Consider the following 24149-nt stretch of genomic DNA (forward strand, 5'->3'; position numbering starts at 1 on the left):
CTTTCATTTTTATTCAGAATCTGCATCCAAAGATTGTGAGTTATTGGCTCAAGTGGCAATGCTTAGACTTGTTTTTTTTTTATGTATTTGCTTTGAATAAAGTTTGTGGAAAGGGAAAGATAGAACCGCCACCACCCAGAAACAGACTGATTTATGTATATTGAAGAGTCAAGACTAATTAGATCCATTTTCCTATGAAATGCAAATACAGAAGTAAATCAATGCTGCTGATCATTGTTATAATTCATCCTCTGAACAGGAAACAACTAATTTCTCCTTAATTTGATGGAGCAACTTTTGGCATAAAAGTGGAAGGCTGCTTATGTTAAATGTGGTTTAGGGCATATTTTGGAAGCATGCCGGTGAGAATGTGCTAAAATATTACTGTGTAATGTGTGGGATCAACATGAAGTGAGTTAAGTCTGGAAGGAATGCTACACTTGGCATTAGTTACAACATAAGACAAAAACAGAAGAAAACCTCTCACACTCTCTATTAAACATGGAATAGCCTTTTTATCATCTTGGGCTTTTCAGATAAAATAAAGAAATAAGACAAATCAACAAACAAAGACAAACACAAGTTGAAATAAAGGGATCGGCTGTAGAAATGTTTGCTGCACAAAAGGGGTTTGAAAGTTAAAAGGGTCATCCCTCCTGTAAAGATGGGATTTAAAGTTGCATTGAAAATAAATTGCATTTTGGATCCTAATAATAGAAGAAGTCCCCAGTGGTCATGCAAGCTTTTTACACCAGTCGACAAAACAAGTCGATTTTTAAATGACAGACTGTTATTTTAAGTTGTTAATTAAAAACATTATTATCCAGTACTGTATTATATTGGATAATCAAGACACTCACAAAACATGTTTTTTACTCATGAATCAGAGGGATTATTCGGAGACTGGCATGTTTTACAATTACACACTATTTTTCAGGTTCGTATTAATTAATCAAATTAAGTCTACTCATGATAAAGACGCTGTCAAAACGCGTTGAGATTTTTTTTGTTTTCTAAAAAAATATGTGAAGAGGAAAGCTAAAAGAATAATGGAAATAATTTGTATAATAATTTGTATATATATTAAATAATTAAAATAAATTATTTTTGTGAAGAATTGGTTGTCCTTTTTTTTTCAATTTTACTCATGAATGAAATATGCATTTTTGAGCAGTTCGTTTTTTTGGGGGGGGGGGGGGGGGATTAGCTCACCTTATATAATTAAAGCATTAGGTGTGGACCTCAGCTAGGTTTTTCTACAAAACACAAAAAAACACTGATTTTGTAAAGAGATAGTATGAGAAGGCTCTGTCTAGCAACGAGGGGGAGGGGATCCTCGACCAAGTAAAGAGGTATTGATTTTTTTTAAATGGTTGAGTGTAGCAATAAGGGAGACCGGTGGTTTGACTTTGAGAGGCTCTGAAATACCTTTTATTTTCTTTTTAACAAAGCACTTCTTAGTGTCATATTTACTAAAGACGAGCACCAGATTTCAAATAGCCTTTTTACAGGTTACCTACGCAAAAGTTGTTCCATTAACATTTAACAACATCATTTATTAACATCATTAATCATAACATGTCGAATTTAATCAGATGCATTATTTGTATTATTCGAAAAATGTCTTACAGCACTACGTAAAGAGTTAAGTACCAAGTTTGTGTCAGTTTTCAATTAGCATCGCGTTGAGCAGCAGGACAGGATTCAGGCTGACAACTCTAATCGCACTGTCCTGCAGTACAGTATGTCAGCGCTATCAACAAAATAAAAACAATAACTATGCTGAAAAGCATCTACTTAAAACGTTGCAGTTACGTGACATAAATAACAGATATAAACAAGTAAACGCTCCACACGCAGCGCCCGGAGAGTTGCATTTGTTCAATGGAAATAATACATAATCAGCATTAAGTGCCATCTGCTACAGCTGGACAAGGATATCCGCCGTCTAACCCGGAAGCTGTGTGTAAGAAGGTAGTCTTGTGTCGGGTTAGTAGTGCGGATGCTTGCTTTGTGTTTGTCTTACAGTACAGGTTTTACGTTTTTCTTTTCTAAAACAAGAATAACCATTTAACGTCACTGGTAGCAGCAGTTTTCTACGGTTTCTGAAAAGTCTCCAAAATGGTGTCAAGAAGCATTTGATCGTGTTTATTTTTTATTCTGTTTTTATTTTTATGTTTGCGCTTATCATTATAATTGAATTGCTTTGCTGCTGTAGGGAAGGAGGGAGTTTGGTTACACCGTGTCTCCATGCCAGAGCAAGGCCCCAGGATGAATGGTTTCTCACTAGGTGAGCTGTGCTGGCTTTTCTGTTGCCCGCCCTGCCCGAGCCGGATCGCGTCCAAGCTCGCTTTTCTGCCCCCTGAGCCCACTTACTCGGTGCTGACAGACGAGGCCAACGCGACGTCCAGTCTTCACTTGAATGAGCGGGCAGACTGGCAGTACTCCCAGCGGGAACTGGACGCTGTCGAGGTGTTCCACACCCGAACGAGCCGGGGCAACCGGGTCGGGTGCATGTTTGTCCGCTGTGCCCCCAACAGCCGCTACACCCTGCTCTTTTCCCATGGCAACGCAGTGGACTTGGGCCAGATGTGCAGTTTCTACATCGGTCTCGGATCCAGGATAAATTGCAACATCTTCTCCTACGATTACTCAGGCTACGGGGTCAGTTCTGGCAAACCATCAGAGAAGAACCTGTATGCTGATATTGAGGCAGCTTGGCAGGTGTTAAGAACAAAGTAAGTATTAGTGTTATGCTACGGACACAGTTTATTTATATTTTTAAATGGTTTGGACTGTATCTTGATTTAAAAGAGATTTAAAGTTTTTTTTTTTTTTTTTTTTTTTTTTTTTTAAATCGGCTACATTCCATTCAGTTACTATTGTGAAGGAACCCCTCCCCCATCTGTAAATTTGCCATGGTTACCGTTGTCAACTCTACCACATTGAACCACTGCATTTTTCTCTTTTTAGTCTTATAATATCAACCCTACTATGGTATACCGGTATTCTTTAAAGTATATGTTTTGCTCATTGTTTGTATTAATTGCAACACGCTACATAGTTTTAATGTAATTATTCTGTTATTAATGTAAATGACCTAGTAATTTTGATAGCTTACAAAGAGCACTCTAGCTGGGATCAGGTTTTGGGTCCATTTTTGTTTTTAAAAATAAAATTCCAATTGAAAGGAATGGGAATTGATATTTTAGAGACATAATTGTTGTGATTGTTCAACTGCATTCATTTGAAGCCAATTTAATTGACTTATTATTATTATTATTATTATTAATTTCTTAGCAGACGCCCTTATCCAGGGTGACTTACAATTGTTACAAGATATCACATTATTTTTACATACAATTACCCATTTATACAGTTGGGTTTTTACTGGAGCAATCTAGGTAAAGTACCTTGCTCAAGGGTACAGCAGCAGTGTCCTCCACTGGGGATTGGACCCACGACCCTCCGGTCAAGAGTCCAGAGCCCTAACCACTACGCCACACTGCTTACAGTGACTTGAATTGAAGTAATTTGTTGCCACTGTGAGAAGCTCATTTGAACAGAATAATGTAATTGCAGTTTTGTCCAGTGATGTGTTGGAATTCATTCAAAGGGAATGGGAATTTGAATTGCCCCCAACCCTGGCTGGGATGGTAGCCTATGAAGACCACCAGGAGTGACTCTTTATGTTGTAGTCTTTAAATAAACATGGAAAGGGTTATCGTATTTATTTTAACCTACTTGTAAACTGTATCTGTTTATTCTCACAATAGTATTGAAAGAGCAATACCAGACTTGTATGAATGCATCTGCTGGGTCACTGGGATAAAAATCAAGGAAGGGCAACTGTTTTAAAGCCCAAACATGTGGACAGGTCACTTACAGACTGCAGGCCCCACTTGCTGATTCATCCCTTGAAATCTGTGCTATGAGAGGGTGTGGAATTGGCAGTGTGATTTTTAAAAGAATGACATCCTGCTAAAACTGGACGGTGATCTAAGGACACTTGACTGTATAAACCACATAGCCTCATGCATTTGGTATAACTGTATTTGCCAGTGTAGAGCTTCAAGTATTTAGAATGCCAAGGATGCTTAATGCACTACGCTTGATTCTTGTTTGTAACTCAGCTGGTTATAAATGTAGAAGCTAACCTATATAACTGTGCATATAGTATCGCAGCAGAGTTGACTATGCACAGCTTAAAATGTTGTGCCAGGAAAGTTCAGCTGATGATATGATGCAGTACAGATGGAAGCTGTGCTATTCAGACCTCTGCCTTGGTGGCTTTGTGTGTACGATGATTTTCCTTTATTTACCTTCCTGGTACTGACTAGGGGAAACATTGAGTGAGTCATAAAGGTATTTTACTGTGTCCTTTTAAAAATACAGAGAACGTGGCTTCCACCTTTTGGACCCTGTAATCTCAGCATTATTATCTTGTTTATTTTGGATACAAGTATTCCATTTATTTGAGCTATAAACTGTTGCTGAGTTAATTTCAGTTCCACACTCACTGCTTGAGACTACAAATCACTTGTTTGTTAAGGTTAGGGACATGAATAAATTAAACTAATCCAGTCTGCTATTAACACACATTTCCATAATAGACTTTTCATGCAGAACTTGAAATGATTAGTGCTGTAATTGTATAAGTTTAAACATGTTAAACCTGCTTGCACGTGGTAGTACTAAGCATCTACTGTATCAAGGGTGAATTCTGGTTTGTTTGGAAGATTTATTTCATTGTACTCCCAGTGCCAATTGACATTGCAACACTTTTGTTAATTGCTTTGTACAGGGCCACAACCAGCTCAATACCTTTGACAAGCAAGTCAACCCTACACGAATGACTGTAATCCAGTTGCGTGTGTGTTCATGATATAGAGTACATGCAAAAAACTCTGCAGACAGGTTAAGTCTTTCCTCATTCGTTGGATTGGGAGATGCATTGAGCTATTCCACTTTTAAAGACGTTCTTGTAGGCTTTCACTTCAATTCATGCTCTTTATGTGAAAGGCAAAGACCCTTTAACCCTTGTAGCGAGGTTCGGACAAATATAGCATTACACGCCCCCCACGTGTTGCTACAACTGTTTAAATAACGTTCCTGTAATTGTTCTTTTCATTGTTAACAACCTGACAACCTTTTACTAGGGGTGCACCAATAAAGATTTTCTTGGCCGATGGTTATCTACCCATATCGGCCGATACCGATAATAATAGATAGTGCAGGCAAGCTATTGTAAAATACTGGAACAAGACATAGGGCCTGTATTTAAACTGTTTTATAATTACAAATGTTAAATTAACAGATCATTTGCTTGATGTGTTTAACAAAAATGAACAGGTATTGTTTACTTGTTACATAGTATTATATTGTGTGATTGACAGCGATTTATACACTTGTTTTACAACAGTCACACAAATAAAATGTAGCATTAAAGTAAAAACACCTATTTTTTTTAAAGCATCAGAATAATATTCTACTCGCAGTTCAACGTTGGATTTAGTGTAGCATCAAGTGTCTTCGCTATCCTAGTGTCTTCAGATATTTAAAATAAAAAAAAAATCCAATCATCGCTCTTTTGAGACATATTTACTGCAAGATGACCGCATGTTACACAGCACTGGGAAAATTACTGTCTCAGTGTTCTCATCGTTGCTAAAAAAAAAAAAAAGAAAAATGCTCTGGCTTTTCTGTTCCGTACAACATCATGTCATCGTCACTGCTGTGTTACCTGTTTGACAATGTGAGCAGTAGTCCTTGCACAATCAGTGCACTAGAGTGGACATTTTGAAAAGATCTTTGAAACAGACTTTAAGTGTAAAAAGTTGTCAGTATGTTATTTAAACAGTTGTAACAACTCGTGGGGACGTGTGACGCTATATTTTTCAGAACCCCGCTACTTGCTCTTTAAATGTATTAAACCTGAATTAGTAGGGCTGGGGTGTTAAATTCGGAGTATTGCTCTATAACAGCGTTCTTGGTCCGATATAGACTGCCAAAAGTAGGTGCTAATGTAGGGTTATGACAATTGGCTCTATTTTGCATGTGGCTGCCAATGGAAGCATGCCAGCGATTGTTTGGGTTAGTTAATAAAAAGACAATTGATATTGCTGGGGGAAAACAAAATCAGTTTCTGCTTTCTAACTGATTTTTGTAGAGCATGTAGAACACGTGGAAAGTTTGATTGCTGCTGTAGTATGTATGTAACTGCTTACAGTATGTGCATTGTACAGTTATTCTCTGAACATGAAGATATCAGATCGCCTAGTTTCATAACAGTATGGATTGTAAAAGAACATCATACCATGCATCATATGCAGTTACTGGAAAGAACCACAGATTGTTTTTACGAGTACAGAAATGCCCTGAGGGAAGACAGAGGTCAATGCAAATATTAACTGTGTTGCAAACTTGCTATACTGGAGTAAAAGGTCCACCTTTCTGTCACCTTTTACTTTGAATGTATGTTCCACATACTGTGCAGTACACTACATACCATAGTCCCTGGTTTCTACAGTGCCTTGCCAGTATAGTTTTCTTGGTGAACTTAAACGTAACTATATTAGTTATTCAATTGAAAAACTAGGCTACTTGACCTAAAGAATGTTATACTTGCCCAATTGGATTAATGAGTCAGGTTATCCATAGCTCTGAAGTTTGTTTGTCCTAAATTCAAACTTTATTCCAGTTCAGGCGCTGTAGATCTTGAGACCTGAATTTACAAAGTTTGGGATGGATTGTTACTTTAGTCCTATCAGCATGTGTTATTTATCACACAAGGGTTTTACAGTGTTGTCACAAGTTTGAGAATAGAGATTCGAAGTGCAAGGATACTTTGATTGTCTGTATCCATTACAGATTTATAGTCAGTGTTTCATCAATTGAAACCAAGTAGTTTCCTTGTTATTTGAGCCCTGTCATTAGAACTGTCTGCAATTACTACTGTAAATACTATACAGTTTAGTGTTGTTTTTGTGAGGCTTCCTGCAGAAAATACATGTCTGTGAGGCTTTCCAGGTAGCAAGCAGCGATCTGAGCAAGCTTGTCAAAAATATGTTTATTGAATCATGTTTATTTTAAACAGCATATTGTGTGCTGTTTGCCTGTGAACGCTTGGCCGCTTCCTCATCCAGAACTTCCACCAAAACATTCATTTCCCACAAGGCATTGCTGGATGTGAGCCAGTGTGCACCTCGCTGAGCAGGGAAGGTTAACGTGACCTCTGAACGAAATTATAAAGAAAGGAATACAGTAAACCACAGGGATGGAAACGGTAAGACTCCTATTGCATAGCAGTTTCACCCATCCAGGTTTTACTCCAAGCCTGATTTAGCTCAGGCGTGTCTTATTAAATGTGTACAGTAGTAAAACCTGGAATGGATCAAACTGATATGCAATGGGAGTCTTATTTCTATCCCTGGACTAACTTCACAAGAAGGTGTATTTAAACAGTGTCTGCGACCAGGTCCGTTTTTTAGATTGCCTTAAACATCTGCTGTAACTTTCGCAGACACCATTAATTTTTTACTTCAATCTTGAACACTTCTTCTTTTCAGTCAAGTCCTTTTTTCTCTCTCTGTAACCCAAAGATGCCCTTTTATTTAATAGCATTTTTGTATGAGACATTCAGTAACCTGGTAAATGAATGGAGCTTTTGATTTGAAGTATTTCTGTTATCTTCTCTTTATTCACATTCTTCCGAGTTGGCAGGGTCTGTGTCACGCTTCAACCGAGATGAGTTTTAATTTACAAATACTTTAGGAGACACAATTAAAGTCCAGTGCCCTGGAGCTGGATCCTTATAGAACAGCCCATCCAAACGGTTTTTTTTTTTTTTTTTTTTTTCTCTCCAGCCTCACCTAACAGGTCATTGTCATTCTTATATTTAATGAATTCTGTAAACCCATTAAGTGGCTCTGAAGGAGAATCAAATAAACGTGTGTATTGCCATTATATCTCAAAGGTATTGCAATGTTAAGTACACCCTGTCATTTGTATTTTTTTTTAAGGGGAATTGCTGTTGGTCTATTTTCTTGTTATTGGCAGGTGTAAATTTAGAATGTGCAAAAACCACTTTGTTACATACAGTATAGAGAGAGTAAACCAGCTACTGGCACATCCATAAGTTGTTGAGGCTAGGGAGTAGCCTGGTAATATATTGTAAAGATGTATTATCAGAGCATCTTTACAGGCTAATTGGTTAACTACCACACAGGCTACCACACAAACTAAAACAAAATAGGCATGACCAAGTTAAACTACAGCATGGAGCTATTTTTTTGCTCTATGGTTACAGTAGCAATGGGTTCCACTGACCTGAGCTCAAAATAATCTTTCCAATAAACATTTTTTACAGAGACATTTACTTCACAACAAGATGTCCATTCTGTCTGGATAACAAACCTTGCTCTGTTTAAGTTGTTCTCATTTTTCTTTAAGCTCTCAATTCCATGCTGAAAGTGAAAGTACAGTAATGTGGAGCGTGCCAGGCACAGAAGAATATTGCCTGCAAGATCATTACACTGCCGGGAGCACTGGCCTGTCCTTTTCAGTTTTAGCATGGGAGACAAAAACTTGCTACAATTTTAAATAGCATTTAAAAGGGTGAAGTCAAAGAACTGTATTGTATTATTTTAATTGCATCCCTAATGTCCAGTTCTCTTTACTTCTAAATCATTGCACAATACATCTCATTCAAAGGACAGTACAGCACCCACACACAACTTGGCACATGGCATTGGTGGATGCAGGACAAAATCCACCATACAGGTAATTGGAAAGAGGTGCATTGTTTATACTAGTGGTTTTCTAGAGTCATCCGTGACACAGAAGAGCAGTCAACCCTGCAGCTAGAGAAAGACCTCACCAAAACCAATAGTTGTAGCATGATTGGCAGGATGTCACTACAGTGAAAAGTATGTGCATGAGCTACTGTGCATTAATTGGCTGGTATTGGATCTTAGTTACAGTGCAATTAGAGAGAATGCTGACTTCAGCAGAGCCATTAAATGAATGATTCTATCAGTCTGTATTTGTCACATAATGCATTAGTCTCTTTGTGACACTACAAGTACTCTCTGTAAAAGAAAGGATCTTGGGATAAACCTTTGGTTACCAAAAGTTACGATGGCATTAAAAAAAAAGAAAAAGAGGATTGTTTCGTTGACCTTGAGGTGAATTAGTGGGGAGGGGTGGAAACCTAGTGTGTTTTCCATGTCCTTTTAAAGTAAAATATGTTTCTTAATGTACAGTACAGCATCCCGGTGCTTTGCTTACAGCTGTTCTAGCCATATGAAAGAATCTGCAACTCGGTTACTTGGGGTTTGATAGAAGTGACTTCAGCGCTGAGTTTGGCAATCCTCAGCAGGGAGCATGGCTTTTTAAAATGTCATTAAGGCGTAACAGTTACACTGTAGCGGTTACTTTTGTTGAGCAAATGACACATCAGTGTAGTTACCGTGCTGCAAGTAACCTACAGTGCAGTCAGATTTAAACATTTTCTTTTTTTGAGCAGATACTTCTATAGAGTGTGTACAGTATGTGCTGTGAGTTTGACTGTGACCTTAACCTAGATGTGGAGGTTAAAGTTCAAATGTTTGTTGTTTTAAAGCAGACCTGGTATTTAAACTTCTACTTATTACTTTACACATTCTTTGAACTTTTTGATCTGATCGGTGAAGATGGGGATTCCTTTTCTGCACAAGTTTTCACTGCCTTTTCTGTCTGTCGTAGATTGCATTGTATGCTAATGTTAAAGCTTTAGAGTCCAGTCTGTACAGTGCTGTAAGATAGTTTTGACCCAGCACAGTTTGAGAACCTTTCTTCAGCTACAGCTACGGCCAAAAGTTTTGCCTCACCCAATAGAATTGAATCTCAAAGCTTTTCCATATACTTAATGAAAAATTTGACATTTAGAAATGAAATACTGTACTGCTATTATGGCTTCCGGTAGACTGTTACTATATCATGTTGTAGTTTCTTTGATTTACGTGGTGTTAAATAAAATATCTAAATTATGTTCATATATCTTTCTAAAACTCCAGGTGATGCAAACCTTTTAGCCCTAGCTGTATATCTGGGAGTGACACCAGCTTCTCAGCACTTGCAGTTTCACTGCATCGTCATGCTTCCTGGTAACAGGTGCTGTCATTTCCCATGTTTACAGTGTTGATCATTGCATTGACGAGAGCTGCCATCATACTGTAATCCTTCTTTCTGAGTAAAGGCAACAGAATTATTTTATTTAAAAGAATGAATGCGGTTATAACTATCTGTACCATTTTATAGACCAAATGTATTGATAGCGACATATTCAGGAGGCTGTGTGGTCCAGTGGTTAAAGAAAAGGGCTTGTAACCAGGAGGTCCCCGGTTCAAATCCCACCTCAGCCACTGACTCATTGTGTGACCTTGAGCAAGTCACTTAACCTCCCTGTGCTCCGTCTTTCGGGTGAGACGTAATTGTAAGCGACTCTACAGCTGATGCATAGTTCACACACCCTAGTCTCTGTAAGTCGCCTTGGATAAAGGCGTCTGCTAAATAAACAAATAATAATAATTCACACAATCTGTACTGTAGGGACCAGATGAAAGTCACTGCAGTGCTGTATGTGTGATTATAAACTGTACAGAGCAGCTCAATTAATAAATGAAGCTCAATTAAAACATCTTTCTTTGTTTTTATTTTATTTTTTTTTAAAAGGGTACTGTATTTAAGTAACTGCAATTGAGTAAGGTAAATACTAAAAAAGTAATATACTAAATTCTAACTACTTTTTTAGCACAAAGTAACTTTTAAAGAAAGACTCCTCTAGGTTAACTAAATAATGGTTTCAGTGTCTTTATAAAAATAAATATAAATGTACAGAGATACATACTAGTATATTGTATCAGTTCACTTGGCCTGCTATTTTGAGTGGAGTTCTCTTTCCTATCCAAGAGTGTTCTGCAGTTTTGAATTTAGTAAAAAATAGCAAATCAAATAATGTAACAAACTGAGTTTAGATATCTGTTTGGTTCATCCAGACTGCAATCTAAAAAGATACCATGAATACATAGGATGTTTACATTACATTTCTAAATTAAATATAGTTAGAGAGGAACCCAAATTAATATCCAGCCTGTGCAGACCAAGGCACTGCCATGGTTTTGTCTGCTTGCAGTATGTGAGCACAGTGCGCTGTTCTTACCTGTGACTTGCAGCACTGTCTGCAAAGTTTATTGTGATGGCAGCTTGTTAATATTTCTGTCAAAAAAATTCTGCAACTGTTCATTTTGGCACAGGAAGTGTGTTTTATAAATCAAACTACTGTGCCTGGCAATATTCCAACTCGCATTGGGACCGAAAGTTTTTATTTCACTTTTTTTGATGCACTTTTCTATAGATGCCTTAGGTTTTAAACCTAATTTTCTTTACAGTGTATGAATTTATTTTAATATTACTTTTGCAGGCAGGTCTGTAGAGATACAAACACCCACGTCGCTTAATGAAGAGGGAGATCTAGCATTTATCTAGTCCAATTCTTATTCACAAAAGAAAATATGTATTTAATGCAACAAACATATTGATTTATTTACAGTGGGGAGGAATATAATTTACTACTGATCTTGTCTGTTTGCTGTTTTGGAAATAATAAAAAAAAAGCTTTTAAATGTGTCCTAATTGAACCCACATGTTGAAAGTGAAGTAAAGACAAATCATCTTTATGGATGGAAAATGTGGCTTGGCTGACCGTCGAATCAGCAGAGACCTCGTTGCGTGACTTCAGTGGGAGTGTCTACATCTTTTAAAGCTGCGTTTTCCATGCTAGACTACAGTACCAGATCTAAAAATAAACCACAAAAGAAAACGGGAAAAGAAACAAGAAAAAAGCTCCAGACTGTGTAGCAGCTTTAGAGTTGTTGTAAAACTTGGGTAATCCAGTTCATTCTACAAATTGTAGTGTGGATTAATTTAGAATGAATGTGTTTCAGACTGGAGCACATACATTAATTGAAAACAACCCCTTTGGCACTTTAATACTGTTATACTAAAGATGTGTTATCTGCAAACTACAATTTAAAAGAGCAGTCCCGGTGGCTGAAAAAAAATGTTGTACAAAGTCAGTGAATTAAAAATAACTTCATTCAGGGGAATAAAGGTGTTCCTAGTTTAGTAGTGTTAATCAGATACGATTACTAAACCGTTTTCTGTTTCTATTCTAATCTAAATGTGTACAACCTAACGTCACTGGAAGCAAGGTCTGTTGAATGATCAATATGGATAGGAACCCAAAAAGATCAAATGTGCCCTGCTTTAGGAGATGTGTGGTACAGTATATGCACCTACTGTATAAATAAAGGGTCATTTAAACAGTAAGTGGTCAACAAAATAAGGTAGATCAATTTGCATGTGTCTGTTTCAGAATTATTTAGGATCACTTGGTGTATAAGACGCTCTCTTAGTTACAATGCACAAAACACTGAGATTTTCTTATTTTGAGACAAAACACCTCTGCAGGTTCTTATGGGACAAAGCGAACCTTTGAATTTACAAATAAACTGCTCAGTAAATTGGTATCCACCCCCAAATGATGCAGCATTCCAATCAATTGTGACACAATCTTTTTTTGCCTTCCGTAGGTACGGAGTCAATCCTGAGAACATTATCCTGTATGGGCAAAGCATCGGCACAGTCCCTACGGTGGACCTCGCCGCTCGGTACGAATGTGCCGCTGTCATCCTCCATTCTCCACTCATGTCAGGACTGCGAGTGGCATTCCCCGACACCAGGAAAACGTACTGCTTTGATGCCTTTCCAAGGTGGGTGAGACTGTAGCTATAGAGGACACGGTTCAGCTCCACATAGCTGTGCTGAAGCAGACACAGTACACCACAGTGCTTCTGTTTATTCTTTCTTTTCAGTGAAGTGTTCGTGCAGGAGCACCGTATGACTGCATGGTTCTGCTAAAAGAAAAATTGTTAATACTGTACTGAGTGGTTTTTTTTTTTTTTTAATTATGGCAAATGTAATCTGTTAAAGAAGATTTATCCCTTTTCTGTGCAGTTATTTAGCGCTGTGTTTAGAATATTATAGAATATTAAACTAACATCAGATCGGAGGCCTTTTGAAAAATCTGTGCTCACATTCTTCCAAAGAAATAGTCAGCCCTGCGTGATTGCTACTAGATGCAAATTAATATCATTTACAGACATCTGGCAACTGTACTAATAAACTGCACTGTGATTTTCTTTAGTTAATCTAAAGAGAGAGATACTGTAGCTGTAATCTATTGGTTTTCATGGAAATACTGTAGGAATCCCAAGAGTCCCCAGACAATGTTGCCCGCTTGCGTCGGCTCTTTGTGACCTTATCATCAACACAGTGCAATACAACGTCTCCTAAAAGCAAGTTTGTACAGCAGGTTCTTATAATGCTGTACAGGCTGGTTTGTAATGTCCGTTGGACATTCGTACAGTAATATTATAACAATGTATCGGCATGTGACTCGCTCATCACAAACGGAAGAAACTTTCCATGCAGCTGCCATTTGTGGTTTTCTCATGAGTCGCCTAAACTGGGATCAAATGAGGTGAAAGTCAGTTTGGTGTTTCAGGATAATAGGCATAGAAAATGTTATCTCTGTACTTTTTTTTTTTTTTTTTTTGTAAAAAATCTAGTCGTGCTGTCGGTCAGTTGTTCCCAACTCTGACCCTTTAAGGTCCAACCAGCTCAAGACTTTGTTTCAATCAAGTGCTAAATTGGTTAATTGCCCCCCCCCCCTTCCCCCCCAGCCAAGTAATGTACCCACATTTCATAATGGAGCATATTGAGCAAACTATCTACTCCCTGGAGTGGATCATATCGTTTGAAGAGCAGTGGGAAAGAAGTACATTGTTCCCGGAGGCAATTTAATCGATCCAACTAGACAACTGCAGTTTGTGTGAGGCTCCATTTTGGCAGTTTATTGGACGTCCATTTCATCAGAGAAATGCATCCGGTTTATGTGTTTTAATGTGGGAAGCACTGGAATAGAGTCCTGAGGTGACCCAACCCCAGCTCTTTTACAACGCTTCAGTGAGAACCAGGCATTGGGACCTATTTAGAAAGAATATCTGTATTGGAATGGATACCTGAGTTGGTAACCACTAGTGATCTGAAACCTGTGCTTCTGTGTTTTAAATTCCGTTTACAGTACTTTCATTCTTACAACTTAAGAAGAAGAAAAAAGGGGGTCATGTATTCGCAGTGGAAATGTTACTTCCAGAAGCAGGGCTGGGTATGTTTCCACTGGGAAGTTACTTCACACTCCTATGCAGTATAACAGATTTTTAGCCAGCAGAATATGTACTTGTGGTGTCCACTGTGAATACTGTGTCCAATTCTGTGAAATTCATTCTTTTTTTTATTTTATTTTTTAATATGGTGCTGTTTATCAGTTGTACTGTAGGCTACATGCTGTTAAAAATTCTAATCATCCTAATAACATTTACATTAAGTTTATTTTGATAGTTGGGCTATCAAAGACAAGACAATCGGTGAATAAAAATAAGGCAATACATTGAATATTGATGGAGCCCAATTAATTCTAGCCTGAAGGCATCCTCTTGAGCAAGTTTCAGTCCCTATGTTTTTTGGTGCCATGAGAAGTTTTTGTATGTGCACTCTTACAACTGGCTGTGGTTGAGACGGAAAGATTCTGGCTGGGGACAGGTAAGTAAGCTGGGCTGAGTTGAGTGGGGGACGGAGGGGGGTGATGCTGGGACGCCAGAATCACCGTCGAGCCCTCTTGAGGTGTCGTGGGCTAGTCGACGAAACACTGAGGATGGAAGGTGCCCACTTGAAAACCCCAGAGATGTACCCTACTTAGCTCAATCCAGACGGTTGTCATGCTGATGCGCTGGGGAGGCCGCACTTTGGTTGATCCCCGGAGCCAGCATCGCAGCCGTTGTGTGTGCTGATGCGCCAGGGAGGCAAAATAAGCTGATCCCTGGAGCCAGCATTACACTTCAGCCATTAACACCAGACAGAAGGATATCTACATCATCATATGGAAGGAAACGTAAATGGATGGAGACGCATATGGATCACATTAGTTTACTGTAAAGCTACGTCTTAGTTGGTGCTTATCTTGGCGAGAGCCGAGTTCAAATCAGCATGAAGTTTTAACATCTACTCTCGTGTAATGGAAATCATCAACACCAGTAGAACACGGGATCATCAGATTGCAGTTTACTTTAAAAGAGGAGAAGCCTTGCACAATGCTAAATATATTTACTGAGGATTGTAATGGTATAGAATGTAGTTTAGACTTGACAATTGCACTGTTCCTTTTACTCCACAGATGTGCTCTTGTATAGACTATAGCAGGCTGCATTCGAAAGATTAGGGAGAGAAGATAACCTTGATCAGGTTTCTGCTGGCTTCTTTGTTTGAATTTGAATTTTGCCGTCATTGGCCTGTCAAGTGAAAAAATGCATTGGTTGTCAGCTATTATTCTTCAAGCCTATAACAATTTCTTTGTATTGTACTTTGTGGCACAATAGTAGTAACAGCAGCGTGTTAAAGAAATCGAGGTTTCTTAGCTGGCATTTGTAAATGAATTTCCAGAACACAGGCATTGTAAAGCATTACCAGAGCGAGACTGTGTGAAAACGTAATGAGGTTCCTGTCTCTATAGATTTGCAGGCTGTTATGCGGTGTGGTTGGAATATTAAGTAAGTTTAATGTGTATTTTGCAAGTCAAACCTTGTGGCTAGCTGAATTGGCCATGGGATATTTCCTGTAACCCTCCATATGAAATCTGGGTGAGTGGCAAAAGGAAGTGGTGAAGGTACTGCCAAGCAAAACATTTTTAAGGACAACTGAAACACAGTTTCGCCACTCACTCACTTTTCCTCTATTCAGGAGCAATAAAATACAGGTTGCAATCGACAAGAAGTAGCTACTTCACTGTGTACTGTGCATTCCCAATGTTGCGCAACGCCTGCAAGTCCTGTATCTTTCATCCCATGTTTGCTGACGTCTCCTCTGTTTGTATTGCAGCATCGATAAGATCTCAAAAGTAGCATCTCCAGTGCTGGTGATCCATGGAACTGAAGATGAGGTCATTGATTTCTCCCACGGCCTGGCGATATACGACCGCTGTCCCCGAGCAGTGGAGCCTCTCTGGGTGGAGGGGGCCGGACACAATGACATAGAGCTGTACGCACAATACCTGGAAAGACTCAAGCAATTCATATCCTTTGAACTGCCCAACTCCTGAAAAAGAAGGAAAAAAGCACATGTGGTGACAGGTTGCTACTCTGAGCCAGGGGGCTGGCCTGATCAGTATTTGCACATGCTTTTGTCTGGATTGCTGTCAAAGCTTCAGACCATAAAGAAAGCCCTTTGTAATCCTAGGGTGAATTTTAATGTGATAACTACAATTTTGCAATCTTTTATATACATGGAAAACATTCAGATAATACACCTGGGATACTGGACTGCTGATTTTTATTTTTTTTGTTCTCTCCCTGTAATAAATCCCCCTAAAGGAAACTGGTTAAGCTGGAGCACCATGCTAGTAACAATGTTTTCCCACTTGATTTTGGTTTGTTTTGCAATCTTTTTATACTTGAGCAGGAAAAATGTACCTGATTTAAGTCTTGGTATTCACGACACCAGTCATTGGTTTGATTTGGTCGACGCCTATGCCTACTGTATGGTCTGATACCCATTCAGGTTTGAGGCCCAGGGAATACACTCTCTTTGTGAAGTTTCTAATTGTGGTATTGTAACTGGAAAAGCTGTGTTGATAAGGTTTTATCTAATTTGTGATGATTTAGTAAAAAGTGCTGTATTTGTTCAGCCCCAGTACATATAACAGGATTTTCCACACTGTTGAAGTGTGGTGTGTGGTACAGTATGTCTAAAGATAGGTACACCACTTTTGTTCAACATATGTTTTCTTTCTTACTAAAAAAAAATAGTTAAACTGGAAAAAAAAGAAGCATAAAATGTGTAAATGTATCATCTTTTAAAACATATTTGACACATCATACTTTACTCCATCATTCCTTTTTGCCAGTATTTTTGAAATGGGCGTTTTATTTCAGCCAATCTTATTTTGGTTTATTTATAAAGCATTGGGATGTTCAATTGATTTGTTTTAATAGGCAGTACTGTGGTTTATACAGAACATTTCTAAGACTCATTGTACATTAAAAATAAATACATAATAATAATAAACAAACATGTACAAAAAAACTACATTTGAAACATGATTATATACAAGAGGTGAAATAATATAAAAAGACTACAGCTAGTTTTCATTGCAGTTCTGTAAGCAAAATAGAAAGTTAAATATGTACATTTAAGTTGAATATATTGGAGTTGTTTTTTATAACTAAAATGGTCTAGTATGTTTTTCAAAAACAATCTTAAAGGTTGTTGTTTTTTTTTTAATACATATAATGACAAGGGTTTATTATTAAACACTACTTAATGCAATTGTTTGAGAATTGCTTTCTTGGGCTGCTTTTCAAATCTAGATTACTGCAGTTCTAGAATCTTGACCCTCCAATTTTTTTTTTTTTTTTGGTTATCCAAGCCTATTTTTTATTTAAAGATTGGAATTTTGTTGACTTTTTAATCCCCAATTTTTTTTATACCTAATTTTTTTTCAGTAATACATAATAAATTTACACATTTGTGTTGCACAGATTTTTTTTTTTTTTTTTTTATTTGGGGGGGGGGGGGGGTGATATATATGTAATGAAAATAATGGGTTGAGGATATTTTAGCCTACTTAATTTTGACACTGGAATCACAGTATGCATAAAAATGCAAAAAAAAAACAAAAAAAAAAACACTTAATAGGTACACACTACTACGAGTCTATATCTTATTTTAAGAAATAAAAAAAAAGCCTTAAATGTACTGTAAGACTGAGATTGATGTAAAATTGATTGCGTTAGAAATGTTTCTGTACAGTTGCTTTAAAGCAACATAATGGTTGTAATGGAATAAAGGATGCATGGAATTAATAATAAAATGTTTTTTTTTTTTTTGTATTCTTGATGTGCTCCAAAAGAAAAGGTATGAATCTGGCAAAGAGGTAATACATCAAGCCTCCAGTCTGCTGCCACTATCTCTTGTAACTGTGGGATGTGACTATTGCCTCATTTGTACTTGCACTTCAAAACTGTCAGCTGTGCCCTTGTCAACTGTCCACGCTAATTCAGGCTTAATTGAGTTGTCTGGTTTTGTACCCAGAGTTTCTTTTTGCTGCTGAATTGATTGAAAATTCATACTGGAAAATGCCTTGTCTCGATTGCTTAATGCGAGAAAAAAAATAAACTATTGGGGTGCTAAGGATTCAAACCATTAAAGTATTGGGCTGTGTAGTTAATGATTTGAAAGAAATGGTCATGGTGCGGGGAGAAAAAACAAGGTTTCAGAATTCGGAGTAGTCTGTGTATACCTCTTGCTGTATAGCAAACTGAAGAGAATGCGTTTTCTGCCAAGTGGAAAAGCTCTTAATCTTCTGAGAAGTTCCAGATACACTCTTGTTTTAATGTAAATTTTACTTAACAGTTGCCTGTGGTACTTTTTGTTTCTTTGTGGAAAAACAACTGTTGTTGAGCTCCAGTTCCCCCATGAGCCTTTAATTCCACTTGAGTTTGGTATTTCTGCTGGGACAGACAGAATTATTAAGTGTTGTTTCACTTACAGAATTTGTACTGGCAAGGGAAGTCGCTCCTCCTTGATAAAGATATATTTGGTAGAAGATATCATTTTTTTCTTAGCCTCTCCTGCTCCAAATGAGCATTCCGCTATTAAGGACAACACAATTCATCCCCAGCTGTCTTTCTTCCCTTCTGTTGTGTACTTACTCCACAGATCTAGCATAACATAAACAGGATTTTTCATGCAAAGTAATGAACCAGTAGAAATTCATGTCAATGTGTTTTTTGTTTGTTTTGTTTAAATATGTAAGTGCATGAGGTCCGTAGCTCTGATTTACGTCTGTTTGATGTGCGTGTTCACTTAGTCGGAGATGAACAATATAAGGAAGGCAATGTGTATCTTCCTTGTACCATTCTTTGGCAAATAATGATGGTGAGAAGTGTTCTTAAAGGGTCATTTCAATGGGTTTTAATGTATGTGAGAACCAAGGTCTTCAAGCCAAGGATCAGATACAGCTCATGACCAAGAGCCTTCTAATGAGAAATGGTCATGAAAATTAACTGGTATGAATTTTTATATTTCTAATCTAAAGAGTTAATCAGTTGAATGATATCATTTAGCAATAACTAATGAATGCTATGAATAAGGAGGTTTACAAGAAAATATTACATAGTCCAATGCGCAACAAAATGCACATAACTCACATACCGAAGTCAAATATGTTTATTTTTATTAAACATGCATAACTCAAACAAAAAATGGAAATATATATAATATATGTAAACCATCCAAGTCTTTACTTACTGTTTGTAATCATACAAAAAGCAGAACGACTCCCTGATTGTTTGTTTTGAATACAGTACACCATGTGAGACTCTTTTTTTGGCAGGCAGGCTCCTAAATGTACACATTTGCATCAGGGAGTCTGTGTCTTCAGTTCTCTAAATTTAGAGATCTGTTTAGTGTAGTATTTGGGCTCAGGTTGTACTGTGCCAATGGTTAACTGAGGCTATATGATCATCAGACTCTGTCGGATTGAAAAACTCTACTGTTGAAGACTGTTTTATAAATAGAGCCACTGTGTCTCTCTCCCTCCATAAGAAGCAGTTGGTATTTGGTAAGGAATCTGCTGCACAAAGTAAGATTTTTTTTTTTTAGTATAATTCGCTTGTGCATGAACTTTATTTTTTAAGAAACTGATTTTGAAGTTTTAAATCCTCTTTGCAATTAGCTAATTAGTCTATCTGAGTCAAAATGCAGACCCTAAAAACTAAAGGTGGAGTTCAGTGAGATTCTGGGTGATATAGCTTTATAAGAATTATTTTAGAAAGTAGGTGCTAAAGAAAAATACAAAGGGTGTAATGCAAACCACAAAATTCTAACTGCCTGTAGAACATGTTCCACATGTATTTAAATCCAGTCATTATCCCAGACAGGAACTGCCTGGGAGGAGGGTGAAATGTTAAAGTGATGCATGTGACAATATCGCTGCAGAAAAAAAGAAATCCTTTTTCTCTGAGAATATTAGATGTGTGAAATGCAAAAAAATGAAATTTCCAGCAAGATCATATTTTGCTCACTGTGGGGCTTTCCACATTGGCAGCTCTGATTAGGAAGCTTATTGGAGTCAGTGTAATTGGATTTGGCAGGCACTGCATGAGACGTCACGAAATTTCAAAAAGAAAATGGGGAAAAATGAGTGCAAGGAAATAAAGTCTTCAACAAGAGGAGGAACTGACTTTTATTAAAACCATGAATCTCAAAGGATGAACCCTCGTGCATATCGGACACAGAAGGGTAAGTTATAAAACACACCAATACAGCACTAATTACTGATCGTGTTGGTTTTTTTAATGTACACTGTTGCTGTTTGCAACTGACAGACTGTACAGTGGTTTCAATTTTAAATACTGTACCTGTTTGGCCTAAAAAATACTGTATTTGCATTGTGTATTTGGTGTCTTCCAAAATGTTAAAAAAAAAAACAACATTGATAAAGTTGTGTCTGTGTTTAGCTTCTACTTGTGAATTGTTTTGTTAGCTTTCCCACAGTTAGAAAACAGGAGAGAGCAATGTGCCCCCCTCCCCCCTTCTTCCTTCCGAACGGCAGCTGGAGGCTAGGTTTCTGAGGTTCAAAGTGGGGAACAGTACACAGGTCTGACTGAATCCTGCAGACTAAATCATTTACCAGTAACACACAATCACTCAATAGGATCACTTATATGTCTATTTGAATATAAATATCTAACACCAGGGATTCAGAATGTAAACCCTGTGTGAAATATGTTATGTTCCTGGGCAGTAGTTGCCTCTTGACAGCTATGGACAAAACTTTTGCATTTTATATATATATATATATATAAACAGTTTTGATCTTTTATTTATCATATAATCAAAGAAACTACAAAATGGTATTGCAAAAATCATAATAGTACAGTATTTCAAGTTGGATTTTGAAATGTCACATTTTTCGTTAAGTATATGGAAAAACTACAAAGCGGTATTATTCAATATGTTAACATAACATTTATTCAGCAGGTTCGACTTTATGAAGCAAAATGAGTTAATTCTATAGGGTGATGCAAAACTTTTGCCCATAGCTGTAGAGTCATATTGCATTTGCATTTGCTTTTAAGCAGAAGACTGTCGAGTGATCTGCAGGATAATGTCTTCATTATGTGTTTAAAATGGGTTGATGGATCACAGCGTGTTCTTAGTTAAGTGTTGCAGTAAACAGAATGCAACGTTCATGTGGCTTTTAACTCTTCCAGCTCCACATACTATATATATATATATATATATATATAGTTGAATCGTCACATTGTAACATGATGTGTATGGAATGAGGAACCTTCTTCAATCCTGACACCATCAAATAGTAAGGTTAATGTACAAACCCAATTACTGTTTAACCCTTAAATATAAAAGTTAAACATGCTCTTTATCTAATGATTACAGTGGGTGATGTGGTATCCACTATTGTCCTGTGCACCAGCAGCTTCCTGAGAAGCTTTCACACTCGTTGGGCAATGTGAGCAAAGTACTACTTCTTGTCATGTAATGTACATGCCCTTTGATATATATAGAGTTAGTCTCAGTCTTACAGTTGTGGTTCTCTGCTTGGCTTGCTGGCAGGGCTCTCAAGCTGCAGCCCCCACAGGTTGGTAAATCACTGATCCTCTGTTTCTTGTATGTTTTTTAGGCTTCTAATATTTGTGACTACGTATACCGAGGGTCGTATTACAATCATGTAATGTAACATGGATTTTTTTTTTTTTTTACAATAGTGTATGTTTGCGGTAACATTAAATGTACATCACTGCCAGTGGATCTAGTGTTGCATGCCTCACGTTTTTTCCTACCCCTAAATTGTAATAGCTTTAACAGCAGTGATATTTACATCTGCTGCCATTTCAGATCATTAAAAGAATTCCATCCTGCCTTCAATGCTTTACAAATGGCTAAATCAGTTGAAGATAATTGAAATTCATTTCAGGAAGTAACAGTGATGAATGTTATCTGGTACATTAACCTAAAATTGAACTAGCACACGTAGGAACCTCCTGTGACCACATAAAAAAACCTGAGATAGCTTTATATATCTCTCTCCGTAAGCACTGTGTCTAGACATGTCCTTTTATTGTCAAGCAATTGTCGAGACAACTAATAATTATACTGAGATTAAAACAAACAATCAAAAATTACAAAGCAGACCAAATAGACACAAATATTAGTTTGAAATGATCAGCGTTTCATCTTGAAATAACACAATTAGGTTTCTTATTCTGAAACAGGCAATTCTACATGAGAGTGGCTTCTGTTATGAACTATCCTGTAAAAACAACTTGAAACACAGGCCTTAACCCCATCTTAGAGTTCTTATTTAGCTGCCTATGGATTTTTTTCTTCATCACTGCTTGCAGCAGTGGCAAGTTATGGATGTTGTCCACTAAAGTAATGTTCTTTGACTGGCAACATTATCTGGATATAAAACTTCAAATTCCATCTTCATGGCTTTGATGTTCCCTTTACCTCTTTGGTGTTTGTTAATCTTCTGAATGGACGTTCATGGGGGTTACGTTCATTGTTACTTTTAGATTGACAAGAGGGCTTGTTGCAATGAGCTTAATTTGTGGACATTGTTATCGTGTTACAGAAGAAGAGTGGACGTGGGGCGTTGAATCTAGTGGCTTCCTGTATGATGACACCCCAGTCACTCATGAACTCCACAGGAGAGAAGCCAGAAGGAACGTCACTGTCAGCAGAGACCAGATGGAAAGAACAAAGCCGACAGATTTGCCCTGCGATTCCCTCATACGCCTCTCACGATACGTCTTGACGAAAGCCTTCGGCAGGACCACAGCTTTGGACCTGCTACCACTGATGAGCTGTGATCAGCTGCTCCCCCCTTCCAGCATTCAGATTAACCCTTTGAAGCTCATTCAGTTGCGAGTGAAGCCGTGGCTGCTTCACCAAGTGCTGGTCTTCTTGAAGAATGGAGGAATGCTGCCAGAATCCCAGCAGGTGAAAGCTTTCTCCATCCTGAAGAAAAAGCTGCTTCAAAGCCATGACCGGGCCTCAAGGAAACCAGTCTTCAGAACCAAGGGTTGGTATAATATTATATATTTGTTTCCATTTCCTACCCATGTGAATTATTTCTTACTTCATTTGTCAATTGTTATGGCATTACTGCACTTTTCGGCACTAGACTGGCTATTCATCACATTTCCTTCTAGGAATATATAGATAAAAGTGAATCTTTCATGGTAGACTCTTTTTTTTAAATCTGATTTTTCTGCCCCTTCCCTTTTCCACCAGATGTTACAAAGTGTTGTGCAAGGGAATGACGTTTCTTTAAATTAGACTCCCAATCATCAGTATATAGAAGAAACATCTACATACATATACAGTACATTTTTTTTTTTTTTTTTATATTTGTACCTTTTTTCACGCAAAATATCTCTGCTCCTCAATAGGAATGAAATACCAGCATAAAATAAACATGAAGGTTTTGCAGACCCTTTCTGTAACAAACAGAAACAGGAAAGCTAGCTGCTTTAGGTCGCCAAAGCAAGCACAAACCAATTTTTTTATATATATATTCCAGTAAAAACACTGCAGATTCCAGTGCTTTGCACAGTGAAAAACGAGCCTTCACATTTCAGCTGCATGTTCTTGTTTAATAGTGGGTCTACTTCCAGCTCAGTTTTACAGCAGCTGCAGACAGGTCGGTTACCGACCAGAGATTTTGAAACCAGGATCTTCTACAGTAGCTGCTGGTCCTTGGTTCTAACTTCTTGGCCACACCAGCTCAACTTGGCACATTCTGAATTCTCATATTTTGTAGATCAGCCTGTTGAACCGTGCATACCTAATAATGATGCTGTTCACAGCCCTTTCAGCTGTGAGATTGCTTATTCTCCCGAGTTGATGTTGGAAGCAGTGGTGTGGCTTTGTGTTGTTTATGATGCCTGAAGGGCAGCTCCCAC

The 24149-nt window shown here is 37.7% G+C and overlaps 1 protein-coding gene and 1 pseudogene across 2 annotated transcripts; both read left to right on the forward strand.

Annotated features, from left to right (window-relative positions):
* The first annotated feature begins 1855 nt into the window (after positions 1-1855).
* Positions 1856-18043, forward strand: LOC117427786 (alpha/beta hydrolase domain-containing protein 17C). 2 transcript variants are annotated; one of them, XM_058995341.1, is made up of 4 exons: positions 1856-1989; positions 2219-2738; positions 12633-12812; positions 16036-18043. In XM_058995341.1, the coding sequence occupies exons 2-4, from the start codon at positions 2251-2253 to the stop codon at positions 16253-16255; spliced, it is 888 nt and encodes a 295-aa protein (XP_058851324.1). In that variant the 5' UTR covers positions 1856-1989; positions 2219-2250; the 3' UTR covers positions 16256-18043. The 2 variants fall into 2 exon arrangements, with proteins under 2 accessions (XP_058851324.1, XP_033901972.1); XM_034046081.3 differs by having other exon boundaries at positions 1856-2738.
* A 3723-nt stretch (positions 18044-21766) lies between these two features.
* Positions 21767-24149, forward strand: part of LOC117427753 (cell surface hyaluronidase-like) — a 29573-nt pseudogene continuing 27190 nt past the window's right edge.

The sequence above is a fragment of the Acipenser ruthenus genome, chromosome 21 (assembly GCF_902713425.1).
Source record: "Acipenser ruthenus chromosome 21, fAciRut3.2 maternal haplotype, whole genome shotgun sequence".
In the NCBI taxonomy this organism is placed as follows: Eukaryota; Metazoa; Chordata; class Actinopteri; order Acipenseriformes; family Acipenseridae; genus Acipenser; species Acipenser ruthenus.

Excerpts from the sequence above, each read along its gene's own strand:
- LOC117427786 (XM_034046081.3), top strand. The coding sequence starts at position 2,251 with ATGCCAGAGCAAGGCCCCAGGATGAATGGTTTCTCACTAGGTGAGCTG. Across the intron at positions 2,739-12,632 it reads TGGCAGGTGTTAAGAACAAA|GTACGGAGTCAATCCTGAGA; the intron begins GTAAGTATTAGT and ends TGCCTTCCGTAG. Across the intron at positions 12,813-16,035 it reads TGCTTTGATGCCTTTCCAAG|CATCGATAAGATCTCAAAAG; the intron begins GTGGGTGAGACT and ends TTTGTATTGCAG.